This window comes from Myxine glutinosa, chromosome 8, assembly GCF_964187855.1.
Source record: "Myxine glutinosa chromosome 8, kmMyxGlut1.1, whole genome shotgun sequence".
Lineage (NCBI taxonomy): Eukaryota > Metazoa > Chordata > Myxini > Myxiniformes > Myxinidae > Myxine > Myxine glutinosa.
Genome location: NC_136268.1, coordinates 46,466,836 through 46,494,170, shown reverse-complemented (window position 1 = coordinate 46,494,170; position 27,335 = coordinate 46,466,836). Strand labels below are relative to the sequence as shown.

Genomic DNA, 27,335 nt, shown 5'->3' with positions numbered 1-27,335 from the left:
GGGGAGGGCATGTAAGGAGTGGGGAGTAAGTGGAGGAGCATGTAATGAGTGTGGGGAGGGCATGTAATGAGTGTGGGGAGGAAGTGGAGGGCATGTAAGGAGTGTGAAGAGGAAAGGGGAGGGCATGTAAGGAGTGGGGAGTAAGTGGAGGAGCATATAAGGAGTGAGGTGAGGAAGTGGAGAAGCATGTAAGGAGCGTGGCGAGGAAGGGGATGGCATGTAAGAGTGTGGGGAGGAGCATGTAAGGAGCGTGGGGAGGAGCATCTAAGGAGTGTGGCTGTGGGGAGGAGCATCTAAGGAGTGTGAGGGTGAGCATGTAAGGAGTGTGGGGATGGGCATGTAAGGAGTGTGGGGATGGGCATGTAAGGACAGTGCCGTGTGTAGTATATTGAGTGCCGTACTGTGTAAGGGGTGTGGCTGTGGGGAGGAAGGGGAGGAGCATGTAAGGGGTGTGAGGAGGGGAGTGTTGGTTCTTAAACATTCCACCAATATGTAGGCCTACGTACGTGCGTACGTGGTCAATAGATTGCCCTTTTTATGCTTTGAATCACTTGAATAATTCTTAACTCCCGATTCGTACGGTACGTACAGCATTATTACTGCACAAGATTGAAAATGTTTCGAAGTGGATAAAATAATTGTCTCTTGATGGAGAACGACAAGCATATAATTATAAATAAATAATTCAATAGGCCCTAACCAAGATAAATATTCATCTGAAGGATCATCTTGTTACAGAAAACCTTTTAAGTGCTATTCATTTGTAAATGTTCGTGAGTTAACGAACATCAGACGAGCGAAATCGTACCAGACGTCATTCCGTGCGTGCAAAGTTGCCCACGTCATGACGTCGTTTTGCTGCATTTATGTCAGCACGCCGGATGTTCATTCTTTTTGTCGCCCCGCAGTCCACCGGCTTTGGGCGTGTTGGGTCTTAGGAAATTCCAATCCACTTCAAAATGATCGTCTTCAAGGACATCGTCTCCGGTAAGAAGTTGTCATCGTGCTTTATGTTCTTGACTGTTTTTCTAGTCACTTATTTTTTGTGGATTTCTCTTGTGGGATGTGTCACACTTATTCTTTGATTACCCGGGATTGCGGCCTGTAGCTCGACTAGTTGTTTCGGAACGTAATATTGGTTCCGGCTGCTAACGCGCTGTGGTTTTTTTTTTTTTTGTGTGTCGTGACGTGTAGGAGACGAGATGTTTTCTGATATATACAAAATGATCGAAACTGACAATGGATTGTGTTACGAGGTGGAAGCCAAGGTAATTCTGTTGATTTATAATTGTATTGTATGATTATGTAAGCCCATTGCGTATTTTAAGTTGTTCACTGCTTTCTTTTCCCCCATCCCTCTCGGAATTTTGTCATTCCTCCCCCCCGACCCCCATCCACCATTTGTTCTACTGTTGATGATTTTTAGCTCACCTGCTCTTTAGTCCGGTGAGTTTATTCAATCGATCAGTGTCCTTGGACACCTCGGTCATTATCGCTTGAACCATACACACGATTTTGATGAAACTTGGCGACAACCTGCATACCTGATGCCTGGCAAAGGTGTAAAGGTGTATTGACCACATCCAAATATACGCTCATCGGGGGGGGGGGGGGGGGGGGGTCGGGGGGTCGTCTACAGCTGGGTGGGTTTGACTTTCCCCAAGCCCCTCCTTCTCACCCCCAGCCAAATAGGTACAGTCATGGCCAGAAATATTGGCACCCTTACATTTTTTTCAAATAACTCACAATTTTCTCTAAAAGAACAAGTTGAAATTGACAAAAGTATTTGGTTTACACAATTCTTTATTTCACTGTTAATATTACAGAACCTTTGTTTTTGATTCAGAACTTAATATATCCTTTTAAATCAGAAAATAGAACGAAATGGCATTCACAGTTATTGACACCCTCGACTTAATATTTGGTAGCACAACCTTTGGACAAAATAACTGCAGTCAAGTGCTTCCTGTAGTCATGAATGAGCTTCCTACACCTCTCTACAGGTAGTTTCACCCACTCTTCTTGTGCAAACTGCTCCAGATCTCCCAGATTTGATGGGTGCCTTCTCCCAACTGCTGTTTTCAGATCTTCCCACAGGTATTCAATGGGATTTAGATCTGGACTCATTGCTGGCCACTTCAGAACAGTCCAGCGCTTTGTCTTGAACCATTCCTGGGTGCTTTTTGAAGTGTGTTTGGGGTCATTGTCCTGCTGCAAGACCCATGACCTTCGACGGAGACCCAGCTTTATCACACTGGGTTGAACATTGCGCTCCAAAATGCCTTGGTAATCTCCTGATTTCATGATGCCATGAACACATTTGAGGCACCCAATTCCAGAGGCAGCACAGCAACCCCAAATAATCACTGAACCTCCTCCATGTTTGAATGTAGGGAAGGTGTTCTTTTCTTTGAAGGCTTTATTTTGTTTTCTGTAAACATAGAGATGATGTGCTTTATCATAAAGCTCTAATTTGGTCTCGTCTGTCCACAGGACGTTCTCCCGGAAGGATTTTGGCAAACTCCAGTCAGGCTTTCTTATGTCTCTCTCAGCAGTGGGGTCCCACTGGGTTTCCGACCTTAGAACCCCCTTTCATTGAATTGGCGACGGATGATGCGAGTTGAAACTGTCATACCTTGTGTTTGAAGGTCAGCTTGAATCTGTTTGGCAGTTGATTGAGGTGCTTTTGCTGCAATCTTCGATCGAGTTTTCCCTTGCGGCCACATCCAGTGAGGTCGGCTACAGTTCCATGGGCCTTAAACTTCCTGATAACATTGCGTATGGTGGACACAGGAACATCGACGTCTCTGAGGATGGACTTGTAGCCTTGATTGTCCAAGCTTGGCTACAATCTTGTCTGACCTCATACAATATTCTCTGGTTTTCTTTCTTTTCTCCATGCTCATTGTGATTCACACTGACACAAAACAGAAGAATGACTCCTTTTCTCTATTCAAACTCGTTGAATAAGTCTCACGAGATCTTGGAGACGGTGGCAGGGGTTTTCGACGGTCCACACGTTTTTCAAAGTTAAGTCTGTTCACAATTGTATTTTGTCGAAACTGTATTTATCGTTCGGTGTGTGAACTTGTAGTGTCCCCCTTGGAAGTTTCTCGGTGTTTATCTTTCATATATTAATCGTTTGTTTGCCGTGTCGTGAGCAAGGCCTTGCAGCCTCAGGCTTCCCCCGTCGAAGGTTGTTCCTTCCTTCGCTGTTTTGCTAGCTTTTTTGATTTCCCCTTCTCCACCAAGCTTCACCAAACATCTACTATTTGTCTAATGTTGTAACCCCCACACCCCCCCCCCCCCCCAAAACAAACAAACAAAACTTTTATTTCCCTTTCTCCTCGTGTGCTTTTGCCTCTGCCCACGTGCGCTGTCTTGCCCCGCCCCCATTTTCCCCTTGCCTTCCACCTTTTGCCCTGTTCAAGTGACTCGTGGTCGTCGCTCTAGGCTTCCTCTCCCCATTGGTATTTTTGTGAATATAAGATTGTTCTTCACAGTTCTGTTTAAATATGTTTCAACTATCCCCTTCAGTGTTTTATTCAGTGGTTTATTACAACACGCTGTTTTTCTTATTTAAAAGGCTCCTTTCAATTTCCTCTTCAACTCATTCCATTTCAAAAAAATATTCAATCTCTTATGATTCCAAATCACTCCATGCTCTAAATTCTCATTCATTCCATCCCTCCTCCATCGTTCTTAAACGAATCGCTAACTTGAAAATCACAACAAACCCAACTTGTTATATATGTTCATCTTTCATTAATCATCCACTTTCTAAACCCCCCCCCCCTTGCCCCTCCCCTTCAATTCTCCCCCCCAACCATCCCTCCCAAATTCTCCCTCCTCCCACCTCCTTCTCAAAGCTGCCTCCTCCCCACTTCGTCTCCCTTCTATATCATACCTCCACCTCCCCCAACCTTCTACTTTCCTCTGCCCCCCCCCCCCCCCTCAAACAAACTCTCACTGCCTCATTCCATCACCATCAAACCTTTCGTCCTCCTCATCCTTCCCTTTCTTGTAACTCTTCTGTAATCTCTGACACACTATCAACTGCTCTTCCTACATCCCCCTCTCACCCTTCATCTGACCCTACCCCTCCCCTCCCCTGTCCTGCACCCGATGCTCCCCCTCTCTCCTCACTAACGGTATGGACCTCAAACATCCGGGGCCTTCGCTCAAACCTGATTGATCTCTCCATTCAGGTTGCTTCTGAAAATCCAGACTTGATCTGCTTAACAGAAACTTTCCTCCTTCAAGATGTCTCTGATTCCTTAATATCTCTTCCTGGTTACTCCCTCCTCCGATACGATAGACCTGAGCCTCGTCCTGGTGGTGGGGTGGCTATCTTTATCAAAAACTCTTCCTCACTCTCCCTGCACTGCCCTCTCTCCACCCCACCCACAGGAGTACCTCTGGCTACGGCTTCCTCTCCGCTCCCACCTTTTGTTCATATGTGTTCTGTACCGTCCTCCAAACAGTGATGACTCCATTTACATTTCTCTGTCGGACAACATGGACCAACTTCTATCAACTCATCCAAACTCTCTCTTCCTCATATGTGGCGACTTCAACTGTCATCATGCCAGCTGGCTGGGTGTGGGTTCATCTCTCACCAGCCATGGCACCTCAGCAAAGGACTTCTGCGACTCATTGGGACTGACACAATCTGTCAATTTCCCGACCCAGATCTCAGTCACTGGAGTATCTTCTCTTCTGGACTTGGTTATGACTAACTTCCCTGCAAATGTCTGCTGCTCTTCTGCTCCAATCGGTTCTTCTGATCATGTGCTTGTTAAAGTGGACATCTCTCTGGCCATTCTCAGAGAGCCTCCTCAGCGTCGGCGAGTCTGGCATTTCACTCAGGCCGACTGGCACGGTCTGCAAGCAGCCATCAATCAACTGGACTGGTCTCCCATCTCTAATGCCTCTGACATCAATTCTTCCTGGGAATTCTTCCAAAGCAAACTGCTCTCTCTCATGCACAGATTTATCCCATCTCGTCTTCAGTTGTCTTACCCTTCCTCCCGTCCATGGTACACTGAATCTTGTGGTGAGGCAGTTGCCCTGAAACAACTTGCCTTTGCATCTTGTAAGCCAAATCCAACTGAAGGCAATCTCAGTTCCTTCCACCAAGCTCGAAACAAGTGTGTTTCTACCCTCAGGAGTGCCAGGAAGCACTATCTCTCCACACTCAAGATTGAACTCTTAAACCTGTCTCCTTCCTCCAAATCCTGGTGGCGTCTGGTCAAATCCGTTTCTGGTGTTTGTTCCCCCTCCATCCCCTCCCTTACCTCAAATGGCTACACAGTTGACACCGCATGTGACAAAGCCGAATGCCTCAATTCTGTGTTTGCCTCAAAATCTTGTGTCCCAAACCCATCTCTCTCTGTTCCCACCTTTCCCAGTCGAACCCAACTGCTCCTGGACTCTGTGTCCTTCTCTCCTGACAAGGTGGAGAAGTTTTTATCAAACCTCGACTCTGATTCTGCAACTGGACCAGATGGCATCAGCCCTCGGGTCCTAAAATCCTGCTCTGCCGCTCTATCTCACCCTCTCTGTTCTTTTCACCCTCTGTTTTGCTCAAGGTCATCTGCCAGCATCTTGGAAATCAGCAAACATTACCGCTTTACACAAAAAAGGTGCAAAAACAGATCCTTGCAACTACAGACCAATAAGCCTGCTCCCAATTATCAGCAAAGTCATGGAATCCATCATTGCTTCAGATATCAAATCCTTCCTCTTCTCCAATGGCTTGATCTCTGATCATCAATTTGGATTCAGACCAGGTCATTCTACTCTGGACATGCTGCTTCTGCTGTCTCAACCATGGATGTAGGCCCTCAACGCCAAACAGGAAATCAGAGCCGCCTCCCTTGACGTATCTCGTGCCTTCGATATGGTCTGGCACCCCGCTCTGCTCATCAAACTCTCATCCTATGGTAACCATGGAAATCTCCACGCATGGTTTGCGGACTTCCTTTCAGGTTGAAGTCAACGTGTGGCCCTGAATGGATTTCTCTCATCTCCGCTTCCTGTTCAGGCTGGAGTTCCTCAAGGCAGTGTTCTGGGCCCTGTTCTTTTTTTCTTTTCTTTTTTTTCTTCGGGATTCATCAATGATCTTTCCGACTCTCTGGAAAATCCTCTATCTCTTTGCTGATGACTCTCTCTGCTGCTCCATATCTCAACCCTCAGATCGACAGGCAGCACCTCTTCACTCTGGACCTGGACAAAATTATAAACTGGTCAAACAAGTGGAACATGTCTTTCAATCCTGACAAATCTCACACTCACTATGTCTCTATGAAAAGACCGTCTGGAAAACCCTCCCATCTACTTTCTCAACAATCCTCTCGAAGAAGTTCTGTCACTCAAGCTTTTGGGCCTCACTATCTGACATGAACTTTCATGGGAAAACCACATTTCCAAGTTGGCCTCCAAAGCCAGTCGTCGACTGGGCATCCTCCGTCGTGTGAAGTCCTTCTTTGGCACACCTGAGTCCTCACCACATACAAGGCTTTCATCCATAGCTCAATGGAATACTGCTCTCCACTCTGGGCTGGTGCTCCTGCCTCACACCTAGCTCGCCTTCACGCTGCAGAAACCAAAGCTTTCAGTATCATTGGAATCTCCAGCGATGAAGCTGATTCTGAGGGCCATTCACTCTCTCACCGCAGGCAGGTTGGTGGTCTTTGTCTTCTACCGACTCTTCTGTGGCCTTGCTACTCCAGCTGTCTGTGCTCTGTCCCCCAAATATTCATGCAGGACGCACAAGAACTGCCAGCATCCCTCTTCTGGTGAAACAGCCAAAATCAAGACTCTCTGCTCACCTTCACTCTTTCATTCCTCTTTTATCCTGCCTCAGGAACAAACTCCCTCACTCTTCAATCCCACTCCTCCCTCCAGGTCTTCAAAACAGCTGTTCACCACCATCTCTTATCTTCCACCATCCAAAACCATGATCTTTTCTACCCCCGTTAATACACCCCAAATCCACATCTTTCAATTCCAGACTTCATTCCTGAAATTCCTTGTCAATTTGTTTTGTACCGTGTACCCCTTCTCCTCCCCCCCCCCCCCCAGCTCTCTCCCTTCGTACAGATATCCTGATGTACCTGTTCTTTACTATTGTGCTTGTGTGCTTGCCTCTCCCCATCTTGTCTCCCCTCCCCTTGTTGTTTTACGTGTCCGCTTGTTGTTTTACTTGTCCGTTTTTTTAAATGTGTTTGATGTGCTCTCTCTTAAATGAGCCTCGATCTTGTATACAAAAAAAAAAAAATACATATGTGGATATCAAAATATTTAATTTCAACAATTTTCTGGAAGAAATGGTGCATTATTTGAAAAAGTGCAAGCAAGGGTGCCAATATTGTTGGTGATGACTATGTGCTCTCCGCTGAAACTATACACACGATTTCAATGAAACCTGATCACAACCTTTATCATACCAATGTTTGCTCATGGCATCAAATACATCAGGATCTGAGGGTTTGTACAATGGGACTGAACCCCCTCCCCCCCCCCCCCCCCCCCCCTCGATCCACACACCCCCTCCAAATCGGTATTTGCGCTATTCTAGGAGACTACACACACAATCTCAACAAAACCTGACTACATCCTTCATCACCCATGATGTACCAAAGGTTGTTCATGGCATAATTAAATATCGGGGTCTCAAGGAGTCCTGCCAGGGGTTTTGAAGTGGCTGTTGCTCCTGATCCAGGTGAGATTCAGCACCCACGTTCCTGTTTTTACCTCCGCCACCAATGGTGGATGGAGATATGTTTTCACCCCTCCCCTGTCTGTCTTGTCTGTGAACTGGATATTTCAAAAAGTTGGGGATGGATTTGGCCGAAATTTTGTGGACAGGTTGGGTGTGTCAAGGACGAATCGATTTGATTTTGGTGAAGATCTGATTCCACATATGAAATTTTTATTTTTTAAAGTGATTCTTCACTCTCGAGTGGGGAAAAATGGTATGTGGCATGATATTTCAAGTTGTGGATGACTTGTGACAAAACTCGGTCGATGAGTTGGGGTTAAGTGACAAGAACAAGTCGATGAGTTAGGTCAGATCTGGTTACAGGGGGATACAAAACGTAGACTGTTCAGCCTGGTGGAGGTTTGCGCTCTTCCGAGTGCTGTTCTTGTTTTTTCTGCAAAGCCTCCAATTATTGGGGTTTTAAATGTTTTAGCCATGTTTCCCTCTATCTTCTGTTATCCAGTTGGCTTGTTTGGTTATCCGACATTTAGTAACCATTATATATAATAACCACCTTTAGAGGCCATTTTTCCCCACAAGCGGGGGTTGGCCTTTTTCGGGCACCGGTGGTTGTTGTTGTTTTTTGGTCCCCTTTTTGAAGCAATGTTTTAAGCTAGGCCGGATGCCCTTCCTGACGCAACCCTTTTTGCCGCCTTTAACGACAAACAGGGAATTACCAGTGAACTGGTACTCAATTAGCCGACCTCGGAAGGATGACAGGCTGAGTCAACCCCCTCCTGGCGTTAATTCAGCAATCGACCGGGATTCGAACCCAGGATCCTAGGATCCTAAGCCGGCACCCTAGCCGCTAGCCCAACACCAGGGTTTGCCCAACACCCCAAACCATTACAGTTGCATATTTTATTAAAAGGAAATATAATAACCTGTGGAACGATTTGGGGTCCCAGTGAGTGTTGTAAAGTAGGTATGAGATTTCACCCCTCTGCTTGTCAGGTCATGTCTATCATATCATGTTACTGGTAAACATGTAATCATGTCTATCATGTTGCTGGTAAACATGTGGTACTACCTGTTCATGGTGGGAATGTTTGCGGGTAAACCGGCTCCTCCACTTGGGTTCGCCCAGGTGAGGGTGTGTGACACCCAGCCAGATTTGTCAAAGGCGAAGTAGTTCTTCATGAGCCAACGGCATGTCTCAACCCGACTTCCCCTCCCCCCCCATGACTGTTCGCTGGTTTGATCATACCTCGATACATTCGTGTTTTAACATTATATTTTGATTTATTAATATGTTCATTTGTAATTGGAATGACGAATGATGCTGTTTGGAATGATGCTGTTTGGAATGATGCTGTTTGGAATGAAAATGTTCAGAACCTGCTGCCAATGCCTGACGTTTGAAGGTGGCACAGGAATATGGAATTTATTGGTTCATCGTTTGCCTTTTTCCGTTTTTGTCCGTCATTCATGAGTACCAGTTCACTGGTAATTCCCTGCTTGTCGTTAAAGGTGGCAAAAAGGGTTGGCGTCAGGAAGGGCATCCGGCCGTAAAACATTGCTTCAAAAAGGGGACCGAAAAACAACAACAACCACAGTTCCCGAAAAAGGCCAACCCCCGCTTGCGGGGAAAAATGGCCTCTAAAGGTGGTTTTTATTCATGAACCCGGCTGGTGTTGGGCTAGCGGCTCGGGTGCCGGCTTAGGATCCTAGGATCCTGGGTTTGAATCCCGGTCGATCGCTGAATTAACGCCAGGGGGGTTAACTCAGCCTGTCATCCTTCCGAGGTCGGCAAATTGAGTACCAGTTCACTGGTAATTCCCTGTTTGTCGTTAAAGGCGACAAAAAGGGTTGGCGGCAGAAAGGGCATCCGGCCGTAAAACGTTGCTTCAAAAAGGGGACCGAAAAACAACAACAACCACGGTCCCCGCAAAGGCCAACCCCCGCTTTGCGGGGAAAAATGGCCTCTAAAGGTGGTTATTTTATATATTTATATTCATGAACCCGGCTGTCCATGAATGAATGAAAATGAATGAATGATCGTTTTAAGGCCATTTTCCCCGCTAGAGCAGGGGTTAGCCTTGCGGGCCCCATGACGATCATGGTTCCCTGTTTGAGGCAATGTTTTTATGGCCGGATGCCCTTCCTGGCGCCAACCCTTAGTCGCCTCTTACGATGCGCAGGGATACGGTGAACCTATTCTAAACCGAGGTACACACCCGGATGGCTGTCCATGCCTGAAGTCAAAAAAAAAAAAATCACCCATGGCTATTTTTGCCTTTTCCTTTTGTACGGAACAAATGTGGATGCTGTTGTATTGCATGACTTAATTTTGTGATTTGGTTGTCCCTCTATTGAAATTTGCTTCCTTGCTGTGTTGGTTTCGTGCAGAGAATAACCCGTACCGATAGGGTGGATGAATCTGTGTATGGAGGCAATGCCTCTGCCGAAGGTATGGGTGGTGAAGAATCTTCGGGTGACATCGTGGAGAGTGGCATTGACATTGTTTTGAACCATAACCTGCAGACAACGGCTTTTAGCAAGGACACTTATAAAAACTATATCAAGGACTACATGCGCAGGTGAGTAATGGATGAATGATTGCTTGCTGGTTTACCTTCTTGTCTGTCGCCATTTTTCGCAGATGGCCAAATGGATCTTGGTCAACCTTTCAGATATTCATCAATAAGTCCTGGGGTGTTTTAGGGAATTTTTTAATTTATTTTGAAGGTCGTTTGATTATTATTTTTGGGGGGACTCCCCCTGACACTAGGCCAAAAAAAATAAACACGTCAGTTTGTGTGTTTGTACAGATATCTGTTCCCTTTCATAAGTAGGTTTTAAAGGCTACTCTTTAAACACAAATGTGTGTTCACTACGGTCTATTTTTGAGGATAAAAAAAAAACATTTTCCATAAAAGGGTAATTATGTATCTTTAATTGGAATAGTCGACGGTGGCTTGCAAACCAAGCCTGAGGGTGGTGTGTAGTAACGTTTTAAAAATAACAAATACAAGGCACAGGGAGATAAATTTGCTGCACATGATGTGCAACATGCACAGAGTAAAACGAGTGTTCATTTACCCCTGTATGATGTTTAATAAATAAAGATGTAAGCACACCTGACACTAGGCCGAGGCTGCAGACTTTGACACGCCCACGAGGCTGTACCGTTGAATAAACTGTTCCAACCCGTAATTTTGATGGGCTTTTATACGAGTATTAAATTATCCTCAACCGCATTCCTCAGTGGATGTAGGTAAGTGGTTGAGGCCCCCACCCCAAAAAACATTTTTCAAATGTAAAATGTCAACAGGATTCGAACTGGTACCTTGCAATGCCTGGTACCCTGCTCGTAGTAGATTTATTTTCAATGATTGACTATTCCAAATTGTTATTGTAGTTTGGTTTAAAGTGACCTCTGCTATTGTCTACCACTCTGGAGTTTTTCATTAACATGTTTCATGTGTTTTCTCAAAGTGCACAGATTATGGGTTTTAAACACCACGGTGACCTTGTTTTAAGCCATCGAGTCGGATCTTAACTGCTTTTCGAAATCTTTAAGGATTTGTAACTTGCTATTTTAACTTTTTATGGCGTAGCCGTAGCCCATAGGGCAATGCCGTCTGGAGCAGCATTTGTCTGTCCGTCTGGTGTATGTTTGTGAGGGACAATACATACAATCCATACAATCGGCTGAGGATCTGGTCACATGACGTGTGGAAGATGGTTGTATTTTTCTTTCTTTTTTCGCCCGACAAACTATTTTTTACTCGGTCAGACCAAGGTGCTTTAACAGCCGAGTGGGTGGAGATTTGTGCCGCTTTACTCGACATGGTCAGACCAAAAGTAGATCTGTGTGGTTTCAGGTATGGATACCGACTGGAATTCTGGGTGTCCGTGTATAATGCCACACACATTGAGCTTGTTGGTTCCAATGAGTTTTGCAACTTTCTCACTGGCTTTATAAGATTGTATATTTTGCATCAATTGTTTTTTAAATTATTATTATTATTATTATTATTATTATATGTCTCCGCCGACAATGTCGTGGCATTGTTTTCGGTCCGTCCATAGGGGCTAAACCTCGTTTTTGTCAGCAACCATATGTCAGATTGAGACAAACTTTCAGGACCTTTCAAATGCCCTGCCTAAACCAAAAAAAATAAAAATTACTGAAGAATTGGCCTTTTCATCAGCTGGCACGTGGCAAATTTAAAAATGTATTCATGCGATGTTTATTTATATTGTGACGTTTTTGAAGCTGATCTGAGGAAATTGACCATTGAACTGAAAAAATAGATTTCAACATTAATTTGGCAAAATCTTGCGAGTCGATCTCGTGTTAGGTCAGCTGCTATTTACATTTTTCGTCAAATAACGTTACATGCGATAGCCTGTGGCATGGGATGGAATTTGACAATCTACCATACTAGACCGTACTCTACCAAACTCTGACTGGTGTCATGTGCATGCAGTGTCTATAGAAAGTCTCCACCCCTTTCAAAATTTTAACCTTTTGTTGTCTTGAAGCCTGGAATTAAAATGGATTAAATCAGACTTTTTCCAACTTTATTTACACATCGTAACCCACAACTTCCAAGTGGAAAAACAAATTCTACAAATTCCAGAAAATTGCTTAAAATGCAAAACTAGAATTCCTTGGTTGGATAAGTATCCGCCCCTCTTATAATGGTAATTGAAAATGATCTCAGGTGTAACCAATCACCTTGAAAATCACACACCAAGTTAATTGGCCTCCACCTGTTGCATTGTCGTGCATCTGATTATTTCAGGATAAAATCAGCTGTTCCTGTAGATTGAAATCAGCCAACATCACCGCTTTGCACAAAAAAGGTGCAAAACAGATCCGAGCAACGACAGACCAATCAGCCTTCTCCCAATTATCAGCAAAGTCATGGAATTCATCATTGCTTCGGATATGAAATCTTTCCTCTTCTCCAATGGCTTGATCTCTGATCATCAATTTGGTTTCAGACCAGGTCACTCTACTCTGGACATGCTGCTTCTGCGGTCTCAACAATGGATGGAGGTCCTCAATGCCAAACAGGAAATTAGAGCTGTCTCCCTCGACATATCACGTGCCTTCGATACGGTCTGGCACCCCGCTCTGCTCAACAAACCCTCCTCCTTTGGTATCCATGGAAATCTCCACGCATGGCTGGCGGACGTCCTCTCTCGTCGTAGTCAACGTGTGGCCCTGAATGGGTTTCTCTCATCTCCTCTTCCTGTTCAGGCTGGAGTTCCCCAAGGCAGTGTTCTGGGCCCTGTGCTTTTTCTGGTCTTCATCAATGATCTCTCTGACTCTCTTGAAAATCCTCTCTATCTCTCTGCTGATGACTCCATTCTCTGCCACTCCATTCCTCATCCCTCAGATCGGCAGTCTGCAGCTTCCTCACTCTCTGCAGACCTGGACAAAATCAGACTGGGCAAACAAGTGGAACATCTATCTATAATTCCATTAATCTCTGTGTGTATGTGTGTATGTGTGTTTGTATGTTTGTCTGTGACCGCTGTTTCTCGACAACCACGGGTCCGATATACTTTAAACTTGCCAGGTATATTGCTGGGGACCCGAGGATGTGCCTTTTCAAGGTTTGAAATTAATCGGACAAGTACTTACCGAGCTATGGCGATTTAGCCGTTCGCCGTTCGCTTTGGCGTTGCGAATGGACCAAACCATTGCATGTAAATAGAGGGGGGGGGTTCTGTGGTCGTTACTGCCACGTGGTTTCAAAGTTTTTTTTTTTTTGTTGTTGTTTGCACGCATGTTTTTTTGCACCCACGTACGGGCACGCCCTAGGATGTTTACACACACACACCCCTACACAAATTTTTTTTTTTTTTTTTTTTTTTTTTTTGGCAAGGAACGGGCACCCACGTACGGGCACGTCCTAGCTTATATATAGTACGGGCATGCCCTAGTGTCTTTCAATCCTGACAAATCTCACACTCCTACGATGTCTCTCCGAAAATACCGACTGGACAACCCTCCCATCTACTTTCTGAATAATCCTCTCCAAGAAGTTCTGTCATTTAAGCTTTTGGGTCTCACTATCTGCCATGATCTTTCCTGGGAAAACCACATTTCTAAGCTGGCCTCCAAAGCCAGTCGCCGACTGGGCATCCTCCGTCGTGCGAAGTCCTTCCTTGGCACACCTGAGCTCCTCACCACATACAAGGCTTTCATCCGCAGCTCAATGGAATACTGCTCTCCCCTCTGGGCTGGTGCTCCTGCCTCACACCTAGCTCGTCTTCACGCTGTTGAAACCAAAGCGTTCAGAATCATTGGAATCTCCCGCGATGACGCTATCTCCGAGGGCCTTTCACTTACTCAGCGCAGGCAGGTTGGTGGTCTTTCCATCTTCTACCGACTCCTCTCCGGTCTTGCTCCCCCAGCTCTCTCTGGGCTCTGTCCGCCAAATATTCCTGCAGGTCACACAAGATCTGCCTGCTACCCTCTTATGGTTAAACTACCAAAATCGAGACGCTCTGCTCACCTTCACGCCTTCATTCCTCTTTTCTCCCGCCTCTGGAACAAACTCCCTCACTCTTCAATCCCACTCCTCCCTCCAGGTCTTTAAAACGGCTGTTCACCACCATCTCTTATCTTCCCCAATCCCAAACCTTGATCTTTTCTACCCCCGCTAATTTCACCCCAAATCCACTTTTTTGAGGTGACCTTTGTCTTCTTTCCTGGAAGTCCTTGGTGTCCTTGCGTTTTATACCTATCCTGCCTCCCCCCAGGCCCTCTCCCTCCCACACATCTCCCGATGTCCCTGCTCTCAAATGTTGTTTGTGTGCTTCCTCCCCTTCTCTCCCCATCTTGTCGACCGCTCCCCTTTTTATATACTTTGTGTGCTTGTTTGTTTGATACGTTTGTTTGATAAATGTTAGCTCTTTCACGAGCCTCGACTCTGTATACAAAAACAAAAAAAATTCTTCTGGGTCGTGCATTTCACAGCAAAGACTCAACCAGAAGCACAAAGTAGCTTTCAAAAGGCCTCCGGGATAAAGTTGTGGAAAGGCACAGATCAGGGGATGGGTATAAAAATATTTCAAAGGCCTTGAATATTCCTTGGATCAGTCAATAAAATCGTGAAGATCAGGCCGTCTCCAAACCAGATGACCAAGCCAATCGGAGACTGATCAGAGAGGCCAATGGCAACTTTGAAAGAGCTACAGTTCTTTATGGCAAAGAATGGTAACTGTGTGCATGTGACAATAACATCCCATGAACAGTTTTGTGCAGAAGAATGGGCAAATATTGCCCAATCAAGGTGTGTAAAGTTGGTAGAGACCTATCATCAGACTCACAACCGTTCCGTTCTCAAGACCGAACTCTCTTATCTGTCTCCCTCTTCCAAATCCTGGTGGTGTCTGGTCAAATCTGTTTCTGGTGTTTGTTCCCCCTCCATCTCCCTTACTTCAAATGGCTACACAGCTGACTCTGCATGTGATAAAGGTGAATGCCTCAACTCTGTGTTTGTCTCTAGATCTTGTGTCCCAAACCCATCCCTCTCTGTACCCACCATACCCAGTCGTACCCAGCTGTTCCTGGACTCTGTGTCCTTTCCTCCTGACGAGGTGAAAAAGTTTGTCACCTGACGCTGATTCTGCAACCGGACCTGACGGCATCAGCCCACGGGTTCTAAAATCCTGCTCTGCCGCTCTTTCACTTCCTCTCTCTGTTCTCTTCACCCTCTCTTTTGCTCAAGGTCATTTGCCATCAGCTTGGAAATCAGCCGACATCACTGCTTGACACAAAAAAGGTGCAAAAACAGGTCCTTGCAACTCCAGCCCAATCAGCCTTCTCCCAATTATCAGCAAAGTCATGGAATCCATCATTGCTTGATATCAAATCCTTCCTCTTCTCCAAAGGCTTGATCTCTGATCATCAATTTGGTTTCAGACCAGGTCACTCTACTCTGGACATGCTGCTTCTGCTGTCTCAACAATGGATGGAGGTCCTCAATGCCAAACAGGAAATTAGAGCTGTCTCCCTTGACATATCACGTGCCTTCGATACGGTCTGGCACCCCACTCTGCTCACCAAACTCTCCTCCTTTGGTATCCATGGAAATCTCCACGCATGGCTGGCGGACTTCCTCTCTAGTCATAGTCAACATGTGGCCCTGAATGGGTTTCTCTCATCTCCTCTTCCTATTCAGGCTGGAGTTCCCCAAGGCAGTGTTCTGGGCCCTGTGCTTTTTCTGGTCTTCATCAATGATCTCTCTGACTCTTGAAAATCCTCTCTATCTTTGCTGATGACTCCACTCTCTGCCGCTCCATTCCTCATCCCTCAGATCGGCAGTCTGCAGCCTCCTCACTCTCTGCAGACCTGGACAAAATCAGACTGTTCAAACAAATGGAACATGTCTTTCAATCCTGACAAATCTCACTCTTACGATGTCTCTCCGAAAAGACCGACTGGACAACCCTCCCATCCACTTTCTGAATAATCCTCTCCAAGACGTTCTGTCACTCAAAGCTTTTGGGTCTCACTATCTGCCATGATCTCTCCTGGGAAAACCACATTTCGAATCTGGCCTCCAAAGCTAGTCGCCAACTGGGCATCCTCCGTCGTGCAAAGTCCTTCCTTGGCACACCTGAGCTCCTCACCACATACAAGGCTTTCATCCACAGCTCAATGGAATACTGCTCTCCCCTCTGGGCTGGTGCTCCTGCCTCACACCTAGCTCGTCTTCACGCTGTTGAAACCAAAGCGTTCAGAATCGTTGGAATCTCCCCTGATGACGCTATCTCCGAGGGCCTTTCACTTACTCAGCGCAGGCAGGTTGGTGGTCTTTCCGTCTTCTACCGACTCCTCTCCGGCCTTGCTCCCCCAGCTGTCTCTGGGCTTTGTCCCCCAAATATTCCTACAGGTCCCACAAGATCTGCCTGCAACCCTCTTCTGGTTAAACTGCCAAAATCAAGACTCTCTGCTCGCCTTCACTCCTTCATTCCTCTTTTCTCCCGCCGCTGGAACAAACTCCCTCACTCTTTAATCCCACTCCTCCCTCCAGGTCTTCAAAACAGCTGTTCACCACCATCTCTTATCTTCCCCCCATCCAAAACCTTAATCTCTTCCACCCCCGCTAATTTCACCCCAAATCCACTTTTTTGAAATACCAACTTCTTTCCTGGAAGTCCTTGGTGTCCTTGGTGTCCTTGGTGTCCTTGGTGTCCTTGTGTTTTATACTTCTCCAACCCCCCCCCCCCCCCCTTCCCACACCTCCTCCCCCAAGCCCTCTCCCTCCCACACATCTCCCGATGTCCCTGCTCTCAAATGTTGTGTTTGTGTGCTTCCTTCTCTCCCCATCTTGTCTACTGCTCCCTTTTTTATGTACTTTGTTTGTCTGTTTGATTTGTTTGTGTGATAAATGTTAGCTTTCATGAGCCTCAATTCTGTATACAAAAACAAACCAAAAAAAAAAAAAACCACAACTGTGATTGCTGTCAAAAGGTGCTTCCACCAAGTATTAACTCAGGTGGGTGGACACTTGTCCAACAAAGGTAATATAATTTTGTATTTTTAATTCATTTTCTGGAGTTTGTTTAATTTGTTTTTTAACTTGGAAGTTAGGGGTTATGGTGTGTAAATAAAGTTGGAAAGTCCGATTTAATACAATTTAATTCCAGGCTATAAGGCAACAAAAGGTGAAAAATTTGAGGGTCGAGGCTTTCTATAGGCAAACTTTCATACGTAGGTACATAAAAAAAAAAAAAAGCTTTATTGCAGGCAAGTATCACATACCGACCTCCTCCTCCTGCTGCTGATATTTGTGATTATCAATTGTTCTTTTTCGGCCTTGCCGGATGCATTGTTTTCCGGTTGTCCGACTGGCTGTCCGTCCATGATAGGTTTTCGTTACTGCAATAACTTGAACGGCTAAATGGATATTGGTCAAACTTGGTGCAGGTATGTACAATGAGGTAAAGATTAACTGATTCGATTTTGGTGTCATGAGGTCAAAGGCTAAAGGTCAGGTCATGTTGGGTAAAAATACTGTTAACGTGATAACTTGTGAACCAGTGATGGGATTCTGGCCAAATTTGGTGCACTTATGTATAATGTAAAGATGAACTGATTAGATTTAGGGGTCAAGAGGTCAAAGTCTGTAATAGGTCTATAACTTGATAATGGCTAAAGGGATCTAATTCAACCTTGGTGCAGTTATGTATAATGATGTAAAGATTAACTGATTTGATTTTGAGCTTCCTGAGGTCAAAGGCCAAAGTTCAGACGTCATGTCAGGTAAAAATGTGAACTTGTGAACAGCTGAAGGGATTTAAATTAAAACTTGGTACAGGTATGTATAATGATGTAAACATGAACTGATTAAGTTTTGGGGTCAATAGGTATATTGTGGTATATATCGGTATATCATGGTCGACATAGGTATATCATGTCGGGTAAAAATGTGCTAACTTGGGCACAGCTGAATGGATTTAAATCGAGCTTTATGCAAGTATTATAATGATGTAATATGGGTGGAGGCATATTAGTCGACGTCTTGACGTCGAAGAGTACTGTTATAGTTGTTTTGTTTTTTTGTTGTTTTTTTATGCCTCTGCCGATGGATTTCGCCAGAGGCATTGTTTTCGGGTTGTCCATCTGTGCAGGCTAAATCTTGGTTTTCTCAGCAACCACATGTCCGATTGAGACGAAACTTTCAGGGTAGGTGTGATACCAGAATGTTTTTATGATAATTGAGACGTTATAGTTCACTTGGTTATGGTGGCCATCTTGGATTAAATGCAGATATTAAAAAAAAAAAAAAAATTCTCGGAAACCGCTGAATGGAAAAATTGGAAACTTGGCACATTGTCAAGTACTCCCAATGGGGAACAAAAGCATGAATATGATATCATAGGTGAAGTGGTATACCAGCCAAAAATGTTTTGAGCGAATTCCTTTTCCTAAAAATCTGAAATTGCATGCACGTGATCGATAACACATTTGTATTCAAATATTAAATTTGTGACATAGGTCACATGGTTTGGTGCCATATTGGATTTAACCATAAAAACCGAAAAAAAAAACCTTCTCCCAAACCACCAAATCGATTTACTCGAAACTTTACATGTCGTTGTCTTGGCATGGCGATTTAAAAGATGACCACGAAAACGTCATTGGTCACATGGTGTGGCACTGTGGCAGCCATATTGGATTGAAGGAATATATTAAATAATTGTAACTGAAACCGCTTACTCTATCCGAAATTTTACAAATATCTAACGCCATTGCTGCATAAAGTTTGAAAATGATGTCTTAGGTCATGTATTTTGGCAGCCATCTTGGATAGAAAAACGAACCTTATTCATTTGACATGAAACTTCACAAACGTGATTCCCTACCCATACATATTCAGTGTACTTTTTTTCTTTTTTCTTTTAAGATATGTAACGTGGTGTGGCAGCCATATTGGCTTGAAAGCTGATAAATAAATAAATAAATCCCTTCTGTGAAACTACTTCACCGATCAATGTGAAACCTATCATGGCTGGTGAAAATGTGATACTTGAAAACGGCTGAAGGGATTTAAATCAAACTTTATTTTTAGGACAGTGAAAGAGGGCATCTACCCGTTGTGGGACTATGCAGAGGCATATTGTCGACACTATCGCATTGATCTAGTTTTATTTATTTATTTATTATTATTTTTAAAATTTATTTATTTTGCACACGTTTCCATTTATGGACGCTTTCCGACGTTTGTGGGGTTTTTTTTTCTTCTTTTTTTTTTCCCCTCGGTGTATCGGCTTCGACGCCTGTCGGCATGTGGAATTTCGACTTCTCCGTCACCCGGAAGGCATTGAACCTTATTAGTCAGCCAGTCAGCGAGTGGTTGAAATGAGCTTTCTGGAATGAATTCCAGATGCTATAGTTTGCTCTCTGGAATGAATTGTCCCCCTTCTTGTATATTGAAGGTCATCATCTATTTGAATTTTGTATGGAATTACTACTATGCTTAGGATTGGCTACACTTTTTTGGACTGTTCTCGTAAAATGGCTGTTAGTTACTACATGGCAAGTCTCACTTTGGTTGCTTCCTGCTTACACTGCTTTGGCTGTTTGATAAAGGTTTTCTTATTTTGGTATGTCTGTAGCCTGAAGAAAAAGCTGGAAGTCTCAAACCCTTCACGTGTGAATCCATTCATGTCCGGTGCCAAGTCAAAGGTCATCAATATTCTTGCAAATTTCAAGGATTATGAGGTGTGCCCCTTTTTATGTCTCTGCCGACTTAGGCAATATGTTTTGGGTTGTCTGGCTGTCCATTCGTGAGTCGGTGATAGATTTTCGTTACCGCGATAACTTGAGACTGGCTGAAGGGATTTAAATTAAACTTTCTACAAGCATGTGTAATGATGTAATAATGTGGGTTGAGGCATATCATAATCGGTCGACGTTGCGACGTAGACTGCCGTTGCGACATAGACTGCCGTTCTATTTTGTAATCTTTTGGAAGTTGCTGCTTTAAACTTTACATATAACTATTAAAGCTTGTGATTGTTTTGTGAACCCTTGCATTACGCATTAAAGGCCATCTACTGATTAGGTCGTAAAAATGGCAAAATATATGCCTGTGTTGGACCCATCCAGCAAATGTAATCTGAACTTGGAGATAACTTTGCATTTATACTTTGTTCCTTAACCTTTGAGTGTCGCTCTGATATTGGGGAATTGAGATATTGTGCAGCATCTATCCCTTTTAAATATTTATCTGAAACCAATGGTCACCACAGTTTGCCATACTTACAACAGGTAAGAAGTGATGGACTTTTTTGGTGTCTGGAACATTCGTGGAGCAGATTTCAACTTATCGCTTATTTTGCCCCATAGGGCTTGTTGGTCAAACACAGACAACAATACTGTCGTGCCAGGACCTTTTGCTACTCCTGAAGATCGCTGAGCTTACCAAATTCACACTGCGTTCAATTAATGTTGTTTACCACTTGCAAAACCCTAATGATTGCTCCAATCCGAGGTCGAACTGGGTGGTGCTAAGTCATGAAAGCAAAAGGTGAGAAAACGTCATGATTAAAACGAGTTTATATTGCAAAAATAAATATGGGGAAAAGGGTAGACAAGATGCTATAATAAAATGGACAAACCAAGCGTTCGACAGATACAAGTTGGGATGAGGGGGGTATGCAAACTTGTGTACAAGGAGAGAAATAACCCACAATAGAACCAAAAATAAATACCAGGACTCTCACAACAATGGGGAATGAGCTGGTGCTTGGATTAGGCACGAGGACCAACTTGCTTGGCATCGCTGAAACAGGTTTTACACAAAAAATTGCTCTATACTGGGAGTTGGCACTCACTGCTTCCTTTGTGCTCGTTTAACAAAACGACCTACTCTGACATTTTCCGTGTTACAAAAATAAACAAACCTATGTGGCCATATGGACCATACAATTCTTGATGCAATCAAGCTCCAGAACCCCACCCCCTTCCCCCACTCCCATGTAACAATATCTAGTCTTGCTTATAATTCGCCATGGACTTTTACCATCAGTGGCGTCACTCGGGTTGGTGTCACCCTGTGCGGTAACTCATGGTGTCAGCCCCCCCTCCCCCCTTCCCATTAGTCAGGTTCACTATGTTAACAAATATAATTTTGTTCAAAATTTTGGGAGATGAGCAAACCTGTACATTTTTGGAATCTTCAGAGCATGGAGAATCCGAAAATCAATGTTGGCATTTGCACACAGATTTTGGATTTTCAAAATGGCCGCCATAAAATACATATTTTGTGCTATCTTGGCTTCTAGTCAACCTAGAAACTTAATTAAATATGCTAATCCTATGTTTTCTGGGTCAAGGAATCCCATAAAGGCCTCGAAATAGTGCTCAGGATTATAGAAAAGCAACAAACAAAGGTAATTGAAAACCATTGTCTTTATATTTGTGATATAACTATTACCTAATACATGATATTGCAAGTCCTTTGAAGTTCTAGGTATGGGTTTATAAAGCAAGAAAGCAGCCTTGTTAGTATCAGATTGAACTACAAGTCCTATACACAGGATCTACTCGGTCTATACCGTTCAGGAATATGCTTTTACAGATCTTCATCACTGTCCTGAGTGTCATTTTCACAAAGGTGTCTATGCAAATGCCAACATTAATTTTTGGATTCTTCATGCTCTGAATATTCCAAAAATGTATAGTTTTGCTAATCTCCAAAAATTTTGAACGAAAAAACATAGTGAACCTGACTAGGTACATGGACCTCCTCCCGTACCAGACCATACAGAATCCTTAGTAATGTTTTTGTACGAATGTTACTCGTAAATCGTAATTCCCATATAATCACTGAATGTAATGGCAATAGTAGTGACATAAACAACCAGCAAAATTAAAATTACAACTTTAAATTACAATATCATATGCACAGCCTAAATGTATTTACATTTACATAGTTTCATGTGGTTAAAGTGAAAATTCGGTAAGAAAACAATAGAATTCGAAGTAAAAACGTTTCAGAACTACATCAAAATTGTTGATTTTAACATTAAACTTTATTGTTACATGAGATACATTAATGGATTAGGTTTGCATAATCAATAACGGCCCAAATAATGTAGAACTTGCAGACAAATGCATATGGAAATATACTCATAAATGAAATAATACCATAAAAATAAACGAACAAATACACAAGCATTTCAGCACTTAGTGAACATCTCGACTAATTCAGAACTTTCCTTTTCTGGCCTTCAAAGCTGCGAACTTGTGAATCACCATCGAAATCAATGTCTTACGCCAACTCACTTTCAGTTGAAAATATCGCAAGATCGGAAAGCCTTGCCACTGCAAAAATTTGGCGTCACCCCCTCTGATCGTGTCACCCGGTGCGGTCCGCACCCCCCTAGTGATGCCAGTGTTGACCATCCACCTACCCCCAAGTATAAATGGAAAGTAGTTTAGAAAAAGAATACTGCAATTCTATGCACAAGGGATATACTGTATCGTTCCGGTCTTGCCGGCGAGGTTTCGTGTATTCGCAGCTGTCCACGCTCTCCATCGAAATCGAAGTTAAGTAATTGTTCCCAATTGTATTTTCGTTAAAACTATTTATTTTATGGTGTGTGTACGTATAGTGTGTCCCGAGGAAGATTCTCGGTGTAAATCTTTCATACCTGTATAGAAAATCGTGTTAATTCGTGTCGTGTCTTTTGAGGCCTTGTAGTTGTAGGCTACCGTGTCCGACCTTGAGGCTTTGTTTTTCTCTCAGCGGTCCGTTGTTTGTGCTCCAATAACTTTCATTCTGTTTTTCCCAGTCTTTTCACCCCATAGCCTACTTCCTTGTTTAAAATCTCAACTCAAAAAAAAAAACCAAAAAAACATTTCCTTCTCTGTTCTTATTCGTTGTTTTTATTCGTTAAGTTAAACTTTCCCCTTAAGTTCTGTATTCTGTCATATATTATAACACCTTTTTCTTCTTCTTCTTTAAAAGGTTGCTTTCGACTTGCTCACCAAATCTATTCATCCCAAAAAAAAATTCCATCTCTTACAGTGCCTCTTTCATACATTCCCTAAACTCTCCTGCACTCCATCCTCCCTCCAGCGTCCAACGTATTTTTGACTCAGGTCACAAGAAACTCATTTTGCAATAAATGTTCGTTTCCCATTAATCGTACACTTTCTAAAATCCAATCTCACCCTCCCCTCTAAATCTTCCCCATCACTCCTCCCCTCCAAATCTTCCCAATCACCCCTCCCCTCCAAATCTTCCCCATCACCCCTCCCCTCCAAATCTTCCCCATTACCCCTCCCCTCCAAATCTTCCCCATCACCCCTCCCCTCCAAATCTTCCCCATCACCCCTCCCCTCCAAATCTTCCCCATCACCCCTCCCTTTCAAATCTTCCCCCTCACCCCTTCCCTCCAAATCTCCACCATATCCCATCCCTTTCAAATCACTCCCCCTGTCCCTTCCCTCCTAAACTCCCCCCTAACCCCTCCCCTCATAAACTCGCCCCTCCCCTTCAAATCTCCCCACCCTCATTTCTTCTCCATTTCCCTCCTCACCCCTCTTCCTCAAAGCGCCCTCCCCACTTCTCCCCCTTCCAACTCTCACCTCCATCTCCCCCAACCTTCTGCCTCGCTCTTCCCCCTCCTCAAATAACACCTCATTGTGCCTCACCCAATCACCATCAAACCTTTTGTCCACCCCATCCTTCCTTTTCTCAGAGCTATTCTGAAATCTGACACACCTTCAACAGCTCTCCCTACCTCATCCACCTCTTCCACATCTTACCCTACCCCTCCTCCCCCCTGTTCTGTATCCGATGCTCCCCCTTTCTCTTCATTAACGGTATGGACCTCAAACATCCGGCTCAAACTGGACTGATCTCTCCATACAGGTTGCTTCTGACAAACCAGACGTGATCTGCTTAACAAACTTTCTTCCTTCAGGATGTCTCTGATTCCTTAGTATCTCTCCTGGGTTACTCCCTCCTCCGGTATGACAGACCTGATCCTCGTCCTGGAGGTGGGGTTGCTATCTTTATCAAAACCTCTCTTCCTCACTCGCACTGCACTCTCTCTCCACACCCCCAGGAATACCTCTGGCTACGGCTTCCCCTACGCTCCCACCTCTTGATCATATGTGTGTTGTACCGTCCACCAAACAGTGATGACTCCATCTACATCTCGCTGTCTGATAATATGGACCAACTTCTATCTACTCATCCCAACTCTCTCTTCCTCATATGTGGTGATTTCAATTGTCACCATGCCAGTTGGCTGGGTGTGGGTACCTCTCACCAGCCATGGCTCCTCAGCAAAGGACTTCTGCGACTCACTGGGACTGACAGTATGTCAATTTCCCGACCCGGATCTCAGTCAACGGAGCATCTTCTCTTCTGGACTTGGTTATGACTAACTTCCCTGAAAATGTCTGCTGCTCTTCTTCTGCTCCAATCGGCTCATCTGATCATGTGCTTGTTAAAGTGGACATCTCTCTGACCATTCTTGGGGAGCCTGCTCAGCGTCGACGAGTCTGGCATTTCACTCAAGCCAACTGGCACGGTCTTCAAGCAGCCATCAATCATCTGGACTGGTCTCCCATCTTGACCACCTCTGACATCAACTCATCCTGGGAATTCTTCCAAAGTAAATTGCTCTCATGCACAGATTTATCGCATCTCATCTTCAGTTGTCATACCCTTCCTCCCGTCCATTGTACACGGAATCTTGTGGTGAGGCTGTTGCCCAGAAACAACTTGCCTTTGTCTCCTGGAAAGCAAATCCAACGGAAGGAAATCTCATTTCCTTTCACAAAGCCCGAAACAAGTGTGTGTCCACCCTCAGGAGAGCCAGGAAACAATATCTCTCCGTTCTCAAGACCGAACTCTCTTATCTGTCTCCCTCTTCCAAATCCTGGTGGCGTCTGGTCAAATCTGTTTCTGGTGTTTGTTCCCCCTCCATCCCCTCCCTTACCTCAAACGGCTACACAGCTGACCGCACGTGAAAAAGCTGAATTCCTCAACTCTGTGTTTGCCTCTAAATCTTGTGTCCCAAACACATCCCTCTCTGTACCCACCGTACCCAGTCATACCCAGCTGCTCCTGGACTCCGTGGCCTTTCCTCCTGACAAGGTGGAAAAGTTTGTCAACCCTCGACTCTGATTCTGGAACTGGACCTGACAGCATCAGCCCACGGGTCCTAAAATCCTGTTCTTCTGCTCTTTCACTCCCTCTCTCTGTTCTCTTCACCCTCTCTTTTGCTCAAGGTCAACTGCCATCTGCTTGGAAATCAGCCAACATCACTGCTTTACACAAAAAAGGTGCAAAAACAGATCCTAGCAACTACAGACCAATCAGCCTTCTCCCAATTATCAGCAAAGTCATGGAATCCATCATTGTTTCGGATATGAAATCTTTCCTCTTCTCCAATGGCTTGATCTCTGATCATCAATTTGGTTTCAGACCAGGTCACTCTACTCTGGACATGCTGCTTCTGCTGTCAACAATAGATGGAGGTCCTCAATGCCAAACAGGAAATTAGAGCTGTCTCCCTCAACATATCACGTGCCTTCGATCCGGTCTGGCACCCCGCTCTGCTCACCAAACCTCCTCCTTTGGTTTCCATGGACATCTCCACGCATGGCTGGCGGACTTCCTCTCTAGTCGTCAACGTGTGGCCCTGAATGGGTTTCTCTCATCTCCTCTTCCTGTTCAGGCTGGAGTTCCCCAAGGCAGTGTTCTGGGCCCTGTGCTTTTTCTGGTCTGCATCAATGATCTGACTCTCTTGAAAATCCTCTATCTCTTTGCTGATGACTCCACTCTCTGCCGCTCCATTCGTCATCCCTCAGATCGGCAGTCTGCAGCCTCCTCACTCTCTGCAGACCTGGACAAAATCACAGATTGGGCAAACAAGTGGAACATGTCTTTCAATCCTGACAAATCTCACACTCTTATGATGTCTCTCCGAAAATACCGACTGGACAACCCTCCCATCTACTTTCTGAATAATCCTCTCCAAGAAGTTTTCACTCAAGCTTTTGGGTCTCACTATCTGCCATGATCTTTCCTGGGAAAACCACATTTCCAAGCTGGCCTCCAAAGCCAGTCGCCGACTGGGCATCCTCCGTCGTGCGAAGTCCTTACTTGGCACACCTGAGCTCCTCACCACATACAAGGCTTTCATCCGCAGCTCAATGGAGTACTGCTCTCCCCTCTGGGCTGGTGCTCCTGCCTCACACCTAGCTCGTCTTCATGCTGTTGAAACCAAAGCGTTCAGAATCATTGGAATCTCCCACGACGACGCTATCTCCGAAGGCCTTTCACTTACTCACTGCAGGCAGGTTGGTGGTCTTTCCGTCTTCTACTGACTCCTCTCCGGCCTTGCTCCCCCAGCTCTCTGGGCTCTGTCCCCCCAAATATTCCTGCAGGTCGCACAAGATCTGCCTGCAACCCTCATGGTTAAACTGCCAAAATCAAGACTCTCTGCTCACCTTCACTTTCATTCCTCTTTTCTCCCGCCTCTGGAACAAACTCCCTCACTCTCTTCAAACCCACTCCTCCCTCCAGGTCTTTAAAACAGCTGTTCACCACCATCTCTTGTCTTCCCCCATCCAAAACCTTGATCTTTTCTACCCCTGCTAATTTCACCCCAAACCCACTTTTATGAAATACCAACTTCTTTACTGGAAGTCCTTGGTGTCCTTGCGTTTTATACCTGTCCTGCCTCCCCCCCAAGCCCTCTCCCTCCCACACTTCTCCCGATGTCCCTGCTCTCAAATGTTGTTTGTGTGCTTCCCCTTCTCTCCCCATCTTGCCTACCACTCCCCTTTTTATATACTTTGTTTGCTTGTTTTTCATTTGTTTGTTTGATAAATGTTAGCTCTTTCACGAGCCTCGATTCTGTATGCAAAAAAACCAAAAAAAACAACCTAGAGGACAAGCACAGCTAATTGCAGCAGCCACAGTTAATGTGAATCGCAGCTGCTTTGGATGAGCAATGCTGTGAATCTATCTTGATTGCTACATTAAATCAAAGGGAGGCACAAAGCGCCCCTCCCTTTATATAAGGGATCGTTTCTCTGTATGCAGCTTTAACATGGGGACTG

The 27,335-nt window shown here is 44.6% G+C and overlaps 1 protein-coding gene across 1 annotated transcript in view; it reads left to right on the top strand.

The window, feature by feature from the left end:
- The first annotated feature begins 862 nt into the window (after positions 1 to 862).
- The window catches only part of TPT1 (tumor protein, translationally-controlled 1), a 30,196-nt gene continuing 3,723 nt past the window's right edge, over positions 863 to 27,335 (top strand). Inside the window, exons 1-4 of the mRNA XM_068124391.2 lie at positions 863 to 987; positions 1,195 to 1,268; positions 10,115 to 10,305; positions 19,859 to 19,964. Of these exons, the coding sequence (XP_067980492.1) occupies positions 960 to 987; positions 1,195 to 1,268; positions 10,115 to 10,305; positions 19,859 to 19,964 (399 nt within the window). The 5' untranslated portion in view covers positions 863 to 959. The remainder of the gene's footprint in view (positions 988 to 1,194; positions 1,269 to 10,114; positions 10,306 to 19,858; positions 19,965 to 27,335) is intronic.